Here is a 10,956-nt window from a genome sequence, read left to right as displayed (position 1 = left end):
CGGGGCCTGTGCCGAGCCCGGGCGCCCCGCCGCCGAGCCCCTCGCCCTGGCACGCACTCTCGGCGCGCGCACACACCTCGGACATTCCCATAGTGCCTCACGTGACACGCGGCCCGAGCGTGCCCACCCGCTCCACAGCTCACGCACGCGTGCTCACACGCGCGCACACTCAGCCTCCCGGCCGCTTCCCAACTCCGTGCCGACCCCCAGCCGCGCCCCGCGAAGGCGCTCATTGACGGTGACACACCTCCACTCATTGAGACACACTCCCCCACGCCAGCTCAGACACACATTCATAAACAGGGCCCGGGAGTACACACGCACCCCCTCGCCGCCTACTCTCTTTCGGGAGCCCTGAGTCATCCCTGCCCCCTCGCAGGGCGCCTCGCACGCCGCCACACAGGGACAGGCTGGGGACTAGTTTGACACTGCGCCAAGGACTTCCTGCAGGTCCCAGGTCAGGGGCCGCGCCTGGACGGTGGCCGCAGCCCCGGTGCAGGGGGAGGCACTTCCCTTTCCTGAACTCTGGGATCCTGCGAGAGGAAGGGCTGGGCAGGGGCGAGCTCCCGGAGCCCTGGGCCTTCCTTGGGGAGGAGCTGGGCTGCCAGAGGCCCGGGATGGGGCGCCCAGTGGCTGAGAACTTAGGGAGGGGAAAGAGGAGGGCGGAAGGCCGCTGTCCTGTCAGTCCACAGGTCTCCCTTGCGTGCTGCTGGCTGGGCTTCCTCGTCCCTGTTTGTCAACTGTGCCCCAGCTCCCCGAGTCCTGCCTCTTCCGCCCCGGAGAGTGGGCTTGGCGGTCTGAGAGGGGCTGCGGGAGCCCCCGCTGCGCTGCGGGCAGGAAGCTTCCACCCAGGCTTTGTCTCAGGGTGCCCCTGCGGGCGGCCAGCATGAGGGGCCTGGGGACAAGGCCCAGGTGTCCCTCTCCACGTTGTTCCTGCTCTCCAGGAGGCTCACGGGGGGCTGAGGCCCTCACCATGGAGTCCATGTTTGAGGATGACATCAGCATCCTGACCCAGGAGGCCCTGGGGCCCAGTGAGGTGTGGCTGGATGGCCCCGGGGATCCCTCGCTGGGAGGGGACATGTGCTCGGCCTCCCACTTTGCCCTCATCACGGCTTACGGGGACATCAAGGAACGGCTGGGGGGCCTGGAGAGGGAGAATGCTACCCTCCGCCGCAGGCTCAAAGTCTACGAGATCAAGGTCAGGACGGGCTGGGTGTGGGGAGTGGTGTGTGGAGGTGCGAGTGGGGGGTGGGGTGGCAGGGACTGGGGTTCCAGCAGAGATCCTGGGGTCCAGGAGAGGGGCTGGGGCAGCTGCTCTGGAGGCAAAATCAGCCCAGCAGCCCCTCAGGAGGAATGGGCTTTGGGGCTGTGGGCTCCACCGGAGGGCGGAGGGAGAGCCTGGGAATTGGGGGGCGGACATGGGTGGGGCGCTGGCTCCAGCCTTCCTGAGGACCCGCCCTTCTTCCGTCCCCTCCCGCAGTACCCACTGATCAGTGACTTCGGAGAGGAGCACAGCTTCTCCCTGTATGAAATCAAGGATGGCTCCCTGCTGGAGGTGGAGAAGGTCAGCCTGCAGCAGAGACTCAACCAGTTCCAGCACGAGGTGAGCCTGGCTCCTGGCGCCCAACTCCCTGCTGCAGGCTGTCCCTGATGTCCTGCTTGCACCCTCCAGCCTCTACACAGCGCCTCTCAGATCTGAGGGGGCTGTAGTCCAGCTCCTGCCACCCCTCTGCAGGGTGCTGGGAGAGGGGCGGCCAGGCCAGGGAGAGGGAGTGTCTGACTCTGGCTTGCCTCGCTCGGCCTACACAGCTGCAGAAGAACAAGGAGCAGGAGGAACAGCTAGGGGAGATGATCCAGGCTTACGAGAAACTCTGCGTGGAGAAGAGCGACCTGGAGACGGAGCTGGCGGAGATGGTGAGGACAGGAGGTCAGGGTGCTGCCGGGGCTCCTTGGTGTCCCACATCTGTGTAGTTCCGAGTGTCAGCATTCCAGCCTTGAGACCTCGGGGACCTCATGTGTCACATCCCACTTGCTGTGAGCACCCTGCTCATGTGTGTGTGTCCCCGTGAGTGTCCACTTGGTCTTGGGGTTTTGTTTTTGTTTTTTGTCTTTTTGAGACAAGGTCTCACTGTGCAGTTCATGCTGGCTTTGAGCTCACTTTGTAGCCCAGGCTGGTCTCGAACTCAAAATGATCCTCCTGCCTCAGCCTCTCGAGTGCTGGGATTACAGGCGTGCGCCACCATGCCCAGCTTGCTTGGTCTTAGAGTTGAGGCTTTATGTGTCAGTCTGGCAGCGGGTGACCGAGCGCACCAGGGTCCCTGTGAGTGAGTGTTGGTCTTGCTGGCACAACCCGCCGCAGTGGGGTGGGTGTTGGCAGGCCCGTGAATTGGGTCCTCGTGTAGCTATGCGTGGGAACATGTGGACAGGTGTCAGGATCAGGAGACACGGTCTCTGCCAACTCCTAGCTGTGACCCTGGTCAAGTCACTTAGCGCCCATCCCACCTCTGAAAAGCTGAGGAAATCAAACAACCCGGCTGAGCTGCTGAGTGGGTAATGGGGCCTTCCTGTAGAAGCGCTTTGCTTCAATAACATCTGCATTGCAGTTCCTGGGAGAGGAGGCCTTGCACCCAGGGCTGCTAGGTGCAGGAGCACCGGGCGTGTGAACAGGTGGCCTCTGCCCCCCTGGAGGTGACGACTGTACAAACGTGGGTAGTCCTGGGTCTAGGAGCCTGCCGGGCGCCCAGGCCTGTGCAGACTCAGCTCTGCGCCTCCTGCAGCGGGCCCTGGTGGAGACGCACCTGCGGCAGATCTGTGGCTTGGAGCAGCAGCTGCGGCAGCAGCAAGGCCTCCGGGACACAGCCTTCCCCAGCCTGAGCCCCCCGCCGGCCCCCGCCCCATCCTGCACCGACCTGGACCTGCACTACCTGGCCCTGAGCGGGGGCTCCGCTGTGGGTCACGGTGAGATCTCAGCGACCTCCCTCTCCCTGATGTCGAGTCCCCAAGCCTCACCCCTATTGCACCACCACTGGACACCTCTTGCTTACCTGAAGCCCCGTCCTAATATCTTAAATGCCTCCCGGAATCGCCCGATCCCTGTTCCCAAACCTTAACCACTTTCCCTAATATGCCCCATCTCCTGGTGCTTCCCGGCGAGTGTCTGGCCCGTCCGATGCAGTTCCCAGGTGTGCCAGCAGAGGGCGCCCCCACCCAGCGTGCCCTGCCTGTGCCGGGTGTGGTTAGGAGAGGCCGAGGATGCTTCAGGCTGAGTGGCCCAGGATGCCTTACTGCAGCGTGGCAGTTGTACCTCGGCCTCCCGCAGGCAGCCCGTCCTGCTCCTCGGTCCCCCGGGCTGTGGTCCCCACCTGCCCCACTTATGTGTCCGGGAAGCAGCGACACGGGCCTCATGTTGTCCGGTCCAACAGCAGCCTGGCCGGGCCCCGCCCCGAGTGTGAGCGAGCTGGAGCGGCGGCGGCTGGAGGAGGCGCTGGAGGCGGCCCAGGGCGAGGCGCGGGGGGCTCAGCTCCGCGAGGAGCAGCTGCAGGCCGAGTGCGAGCGGCTGCAGGGGGAGCTGAAGCAGCTGCAGGAGACGCGCGCACAGGTACCGGCGGGCGCGGGCAGTCCTCACAGTCCAGGGTATGGCCGTGAGGCGGGGAGGACTCACCTCTGCGTCCCCCCCCCTTAGGACCTGGCCTCCAACCAATCAGAGCGGGACATGGCGTGGGTGAAGAGAGTTGGCGACGATCAGTAAGTCACACCAGTAACCTTCGCCCTCTTAATCTCGTTTGTTTCTTTTGTTTTGGGGTTGTTTTGTTGTGTTTCAAGATAGGGTCTCCCTGTGTGGTTCAGGCTGATCTTGAACTCATTACGTAGCCCAGGCTGGCCTGGTACTTGCTATGATCCTCCTGCCTCAGCCTCCTGAGTGCTAGGATGACAGGTATGTGCCATCATGCCTGGCCCTCTCTTAACTTCTTAACCTGGGGCAGCGGGTTGTGTCCCCATTAGGTTCACTTTTTTTTTTTTTTTTGCCTTTTTGAGAGGTCTCACTGTGTAGTTCAGGCAGGCCTTGAGCTCACTTTGTAGCCCAGGTTGACCTCAAACTCACAACAATCCTCCTACCTCAGCCTCCCAAGTGCTGGGATTACAGGCATGCGCCACCACACCTGGCTAAATTCACTTTTGTATCTCTGCATTATTTGGTTTTGATTTGGAATGGGTTTTTTTTGTCTTTTTGAGACAAGGTCTCACTATGCAGTTCAGGCTGGCCTTGAGCTCACTTTGTAGACCAGGCTGGTTTTGAACTCACAACGATCCTCCTACCCCAGCCTCTGAGTGCTGGGATTATAGGTGTGCACCACTACGTCCGGCTTGGTTTTGTTTTTTGGGACAGTTCTTGCTATGCAGTCTAGGCTGGCCTTGAACTTGGGGTGATCCTCCTGCCTCAGCCTCCCAAGAGCTGGGATTATAGGTGTGTGCCACTGTGGCCAGCAGTCTGTGTTATTTGCGTGACCTCTCTTCCCAGGCCTCGGGGGTGGTGTCCCAATGGCTCATGGCTCTGTGTCTGACCCAGGAAGGAGGAGAGTTCTGAGATGCTGCCTTTGCCTTCCTCTGGGATCGAGGCCATCTCTTCTTGAGGTGTTGCGAAGTTTACTCAGTATTGCTATAGTCTGTGTTCTTTGGTGACTTTGGGGGCCTCTCTGGGGCTCCATTTTCTATGCTGGGAGCAAGGCCCAGACAGCTGGGCTTACTATCCCCTCCTCGTTAAGGATTGGCTGTGCCTTGTCTGTCACCTCCTGAGGCCTGGAGGCAGGAGGGGCTTCCTTGGGGTCACATGGCAGTGGCGTGGGGACCAGGCCGTGCCTGGAGACCCTGCAGACAAGAGGGGCTGCAGGAGGGGGCGGGAGGGGACCGCGGGGCCCTGCACCTGAACTCATCCTCTCCCACTTTCTGAGAAGTAGCTCAAACCTCCTTCCGCCTAAGTCCTTGCTCTGTGAGGAGGCGAGTGGCACACGCGGCCCGGGTGGCTGTGTTCACTGCAGGGAGACTCGCCCTGCATCCCAGGCACACCCCGCCGGGACCCCAGGGCCCTCCTTCCCGGCAGGCGGAATCCCCATCCTTCTCCAGCTTCTGGCCGATGGGGTCCCTCTTACCTCGCTCCCCACCGTGGGCTGAGGGCCTGGGTGGAGCTGTGACAGCTGGGTGAGAGCTCAGTTCGTGGGACCGGTGGGTGGGACCCCGCTGCCAGGCTGCCGAGGCCACTGTGGCCTTTGCAGAGGGCCCGCCCTGGCCCTTGTGTTCAGACCCGGGGCGCACATCTGAATGCCAGCTCAGGCCGGAGTGACGGGGACTGGGCCGTCCCCCCGAGGCTGTGTGTGCTGGGCCTCGTCCCTGCGGCTCACTCTTTCCAAGCAGCCTGTCCCTCCCGCCCGCCCGGCAGCACCGCCCGGCCCCTGGGGTCCTCCTGAGGCCGCGCCTCCCTTTTCCCAGGCTGGAAGGTGCCGGTGGCGATGGCAGCGGCTGGGGCACCGTGCTGTGAGGAGCTGTCAGGAAGTCCTCCCTCCCCCGTAGTTTTATTTTCTTATAAACTCAGCTTGTCTTGGTAACAGGCCCTTCCCGCGGGCTCCCTCTTGTCCTCCCACCCCGGGGGGCCTCAGTCGCGGGTGGGTGCTCCCGGCCCCTGTCCCACCCGCCTGCCTGTGCCTTCCACAGCTGCTGGCCCCAGGCTGGTGGGGCTTCCAGGAGTGCAGTGTGGGTGTGGGAGAAGCCGAGCCGGACCCGTGCTGAGTGCAGCCTTTGCGTGTGGGGGGTCTTTTGGGCCCTGAAAGGGGCCACCTGCCGGCCTCAGCTGGGATCTTGGGGTGGCCAGGTTGATTTGGGGAGTCCTTTAATCCCCTGGGCTGAGCCCCTCTGGACCCCGCTCCTGGTGCCGTCCGTGCTCGGCCCAGGTTTTGGTCCCTGGCTGCCGGTGTCCCTCGGCTGAGGGTCACTCAGTGGCCGAGGACAGTGCTGAGGGGGGTGGGGCGGAGCCCGCCCGCCCCGAAGTGAGGATCCCAGAAGGGTCCCCCAGGCGAGGCGGGAGGCTGAGGGGCGCTATTTGAGGGGGCAAGGCCTGGGGGCCTTGGGGGGTGCTGCTTGGGGAGCCCCCGCTGAGAAGCCAGGGCCCCGAGTGCAGTGAGGAGGGTGGAACGGTGCACCGCAGGCCCTCTCCCTCGCACGGGGGGCTAGGCGCTGCGGCCTGGCCCTTTCCGCCGCCCCCCGCCCCCGCCCCCCGCCCACAAGCCTCTGCGTGGGCTGCGGTTAGCGGTGGGGCAGAAGTGTGAACTCGGAGAGAGAGGATGGAAACTGTGCTCCGAGGTCAAGGGCAGTGTGAGCTGGGTCAGGACGGAAGTTGGAGACCCCTGCGTACCCCAAGCCTAGCCCCATGCCCCAGAACCAGCGGGCCCAGGGCCTCCCCCTCCACGCTTCTCACCCTCCCTACTTCCTTTCTGCTGTCTCCTTCAGCCCAGCGCCCTGTGCACACAGGAATTAACCCCTGAGCACTTCCAGCGCAGGGCTCAGGCCTCTGAGCCGGTCTGTGGGACTGGGGGCTCTGAAAGTCTTCCCTGCTGTGTCTGCCAGCCACGCTGACAGCAGCCCTTGCCGGGTCATCTCCATGATGGGAAATGTGTCCATCTCCCCTCCTCCTCTTTGTTTTTTTGAGACAGGGTCTCGCTATGTAGTTCAGGCTGCCCTTGAACTATGTGAGGCTGGCCTCCAACCCATGGCCGTCCTCCTGCCTCAGCCTCCCTAGTGCCGGGATGACAAGAATGCGCCTCTGTGTGCGGCCCTCCCCTCCTTCTTAAGCCAGATCTGAAGCTGGTGTCTCCAAAGTCTCCAAACAAACTTCTTCCTCTCCACACCATTCCTCCGGTCTCCTGGGATTCTCTACGCCAAAGGGTCCAAGCAGGCGGGCCGAGGGGACTTGGTGGTGCTTTCCGGGCCAGGTTCTCCTGCAGGTGGGCGGCTGTTCTGTGAGGGACGGCCCTGGGATTTGTGGACCGAGCTGATCACTGTGAAAGTGAAAGGGCGCTGTTACTAATTACACCGGGCACCTGACCAGCATGAGCGCAGACAGCCCTGGGTGATGGGGGCCTGGTTCCCACGCCCCACTGAGAGCGCTGGGAGGCTTCGGGGACCCGTGGGCGCCTGGCTGCGCTGCAGGCCTGGCAGGGCTGGCAGGAGGAGCCAGCTCAGGGGTGCTCGAGGCTTAGCTGACGGAGGGGAGCAGAGGGCTCAAGGCACAAAGGAAGTGGGGACGCACTGGCTTGTTGCAGCGACTTCCTCCTCCTGCACCCGCAACCTCAAGTCCCTCCACGGCCCGGTGCCTGTGGTCCCCTCCCTGAGGGTCGGGCGGGCGGGAAGGCTGGTGGTGGGTGTGCCTGTGGGTGGTGGAAAGTTCGGCCCCCAAGTTCCCCTGTGGGGTGAGGCGGCTGGGGCAGCTGCGGGCAAAGATGGGAATGCCGGATCCTCTTCCGCGCCCAGCTCTGAATCAAACCATGCTTCTGAGCACCTGGCCCGCTGGAGTCCTCACCCCGGGCCGGACCCTGATGCTCGCCCGTCCCTGTCCCGAAACCTGGCCCTGCCTCTGTCCACCGCCTCCGGCCGCCAGTGAACCGTCAGCCCCACGCCTTGTCTCAGCGTGGCCTGCTTCTCCTCTTGACCTGTGTGCATCTCGAGGTCTGACCCTGAACTCCGGCCCTGCCACATTCTCTAACCTCCCGACCTCAGTGCTTTATCAATAATGGCAAAGGGTGTTGTTCTGGGGGGTTCGGGAGGTGCCTGTTAGCCATGGAAAGAATGGATGAAGGGGCAGGGCCGCGCAGGGAGGGGGACTAGCAGCTGAGGACACTGTCTTCCTGCCAGGTCTGCCATACTCTGGCCGCACCCCGGCTCCCCCGAAGGCGCCAGCCTCTCAGGCTGAGGTACCAAGAGCTCGAACCCTGCTCTGTGCCACCACTGTGCCCTCACCGTGCGCCCACTCTCAGCGGCTCCGGTGTCCAGGTCCATACAGTGCAGTCTGGCACCTCCCCCTTCCCAGGCAGGGCCAGCAGTTCTCAGGGCCGCTTCGGAGGCCCCCAGCCGCCACCTCCTCTTCCTCCTGCTCATCGCCTCTTGGGAGTGCATTTCGAGCTCGGGCCCTCTGGGCTTTAGGACTTTGGTCGAGCAATTTGGCCGGTGTGCCTCAGTTTCTCATCTGTAAGACTGAGATGGGGATCGTGACAGTGTTGCAGGGTTGCACTCACGCAGGTCGTCTGCAGTTCCGCTGGCCCTGGGTCCCTCCCAGGCTTTGCGGGACTTAGAACTTGCCCCAAGATGCCCAGGAGCACCAGTGGGGCACCTGCAGCTCCCCGGACCTGCTCTTCCTAGAGTCCAGACGGCGGAAAAAGCCGCCAGAGCTCGGGCGGAGGCCAGGAAGTGGGGTGTGTTGAGCTGCACGTGTGCACGTGTGTTGTGAAGTTGACTTTTTTCCACTGAATTGGCAGTGTCTTCAGTGAGTCATGTGTGTCCTCCTTGAGGAGGGAGCCGGCCCCCGGGACTACACGGGTGTCAGGAGGAGGTCAGGTCTCTGCACCCTGAGCTGGGTCTCAGAAGTCTGCGTGTTTTACGGTGAGGAGTCGGGCAGGGAGAAAGTGGGGCGGCTCCTGACGGGGAGCAAGCCGGGGGAGCTGGGGCCTGCAAACCCCGGCTGGCAGGTGAGAGCTTGAGACAGGGTGTGAAGGCGCCGACCTGTATCTGTCACCTGAGATACAGCCTCGAAGCTGGATGGCAGCAGCTGTGGCTGGGCGGGCGGAGGGAGGATGACACTCCGTGGGTGCCCTGCCCAGAGTCCCTCTCCGTCCGTCCCCACAGCTGAACGGGCAGCCTGACCCTCCCTTCTGGAAGCCCCGCAGGTCCCACCCTCAGGCCGCCCTCCGTGTGAAGGGGAGGCTTTCCTGGGGAGCCCCCAGTTCGATGTGGGACATACATACCTGGATCTCTCAGTCTTGTGGGAGGCCCCCCAGGCCCCTGAGGGTAAGGGTGCACAGGACAGTTAGCAAACACAGGCTCCGGCCATCCGGGCTCCTATGAGGGCCCCCTGCCCCGAGAGGCAGGCTTGTCCCCCAGGCCCCTGCGAGCGTGCATGTGCAGGCGGCGCTTCTGCCCTGCCCCTGGCACTGCCTCAGGGTTGGTAAGGGTGGCAGCCAGGGGCCAGGGCAAAGAAGCACAGTTGTCACTGCCCATTCCTCCCAGCTTCTCCGGCCTCGAAGCCCTGGCCTTACTGCTCCCCTCCTCCCCTGCAGGGTCACGCTCATACACACACGCTCGTGCACACACACTCTCCTCCCCTCCCGCACCCCCGCGCATCCTTAGCTGTAGGACGGGGACAGTGTCTTCGGGGCTGGAGAACTTTGGTGGTACTCTGTCCTGCGGCGGAAGGGGAAGCCCATGGAAGGCAGTCTACCTGGGGTGACATCTGCTTGCCCGGCATCTCCAACTTCCAAAGTTCCAGACTCCATTCGGGTGTTAAGGAGAGCCAAGGAAACTGGAACCCCTGCCTTCTCTGTCCACGCCCAGCACAGAGGTGAAGGTGGCAGGGCCTAAGGACACGGCGGAGGCTCCCAGGGGAGCCGCGAGTCATGCTGGAGTAAGCGGCTCCTGGCTCTGGACTCGGAGTCCCCCCGGGGAGAGAGGGTGCTGTAAAGTCCCTTGCTGAAGCCACACCCTTCCGGCCCTGTGAGGTGGGAGCCTGGGAGGCCTGAGCTGGGAGTGAGGGAGGAAGCGAATGGACAGGCGCAGAGGCCCAGCTTGTGGCCCACTTACTGACCATCGCCTGGGTGCCAGGCCCTGGGCGGTGCGGGCGTGAGCACAGCACTGTAACCCCGCCCTCGAGGAACTGGAAGCAGGCTTCTTTGAGAGGTCGAGTGGGCAGGTGTGCAGCACAAAGCCGCAGAGATCCCGGGGATCCTGCTCCCTGGAGTTGCACGGCAGCGGTGTGAGGTGGAAAGGAGGCCACAGGCAGCCTTGGGGTGGAGGCAAGAGCAGTGGCCTGGCATGGCCAATGTGGGGTCAGGCTTATCACTTGGCACCTCTGCCAGCCACGAGCCTGTCTTCAGAGTGCACCAAGAAAACGCGAAGTGACAAAGGCGCTGTTGGACAAACGAACTCGTTGTGTCTTCCCAGGCCCCGCACAGACTTGGGAGACGCTAACACACACCTGTAGGAGCCACAGGCAGTACTCAGTGCATGCAGAGAGGCAGGGTCCCCCGGGAATCTCTGCACTCCCATTGTGCCCCTTAGGCAGGAAACCGCTGCCCCCAGCCCGGGATTGGTTCTCGGGAAGCGGATGGAGGTGGCCTGGAAGAGGTGGTGTTTGAGGTGGACTTATTTCTGAGGCAGGGTCTTGCTATGTAGTCCAGGTTGGCCTTGAGCTTGTGGTGATCTTCCTGCCTCAGCCTCCCGAGTGCTGGGATTACAAGCGTGGTGGACCTTAAGGCCAAAAAGAGTCCTGCATTTGGGGTGGGGACGTGGGATACAGGGCTGGACTGGCTCTTCCTCCACAGCTGGACGCAGAACCTTATCCCACCTGCTCTGCCCCCTCTGACCTCAGGGTGAATCTGGCGCTGGCCTACACGGAGCTGACAGAGGAGCTGGGCCGCTTGCGGGAGCTGAGTTCCCTGCAGGGGAGGATCCTAAGGACCCTGCTACAGGAGCAGGCCCGGAGCTGCGGTGAGCTGGGGGTCCAGGAGGGGAGAGAGAGGGGAGGCCGCCATGCGTCCCGGACACCACTTTCGCCTCTTGGACTGTAAGAGAGCGGCTCGCGTGGGTCCCACTTCTGACGTCTCCCTCCGCATCTTGGCCCCCCACCTGCCCTCCCCGCTGTCTCTTGCAGGCCAGAGGCACTCGCCACTGTCGCAGCGCCACTCCCCGGCCCCGCCGTGC

General features: G+C 63.4%; 1 protein-coding gene across 1 annotated transcript in view; it reads left to right on the top strand.

The window, feature by feature from the left end:
• Tbkbp1 (TBK1 binding protein 1) overlaps positions 1-10,956 on the top strand; it is a gene marked incomplete at its 5' end in the record, with an annotated part of 13,930 nt that continues 2,974 nt past the window's right edge. Inside the window, 8 exon segments of the mRNA XM_005394605.2 lie at positions 1-1,198; positions 1,481-1,603; positions 1,810-1,914; positions 2,778-2,958; positions 3,423-3,598; positions 3,683-3,744; positions 10,625-10,743; positions 10,907-10,952. Of these exon segments, the coding sequence (XP_005394662.1) occupies positions 887-1,198; positions 1,481-1,603; positions 1,810-1,914; positions 2,778-2,958; positions 3,423-3,598; positions 3,683-3,744; positions 10,625-10,743; positions 10,907-10,952 (1,124 nt within the window).

Source organism: Chinchilla lanigera, unplaced genomic scaffold, assembly GCF_000276665.1.
Source record: "Chinchilla lanigera isolate Chin_1 unplaced genomic scaffold, ChiLan1.0 scaffold00050, whole genome shotgun sequence".
Taxonomy (NCBI): domain Eukaryota; kingdom Metazoa; phylum Chordata; class Mammalia; order Rodentia; family Chinchillidae; genus Chinchilla; species Chinchilla lanigera.
Note: the sequence above shows the minus strand (reverse complement) of the source record. Positions and strands in the feature narration are given on the sequence as shown.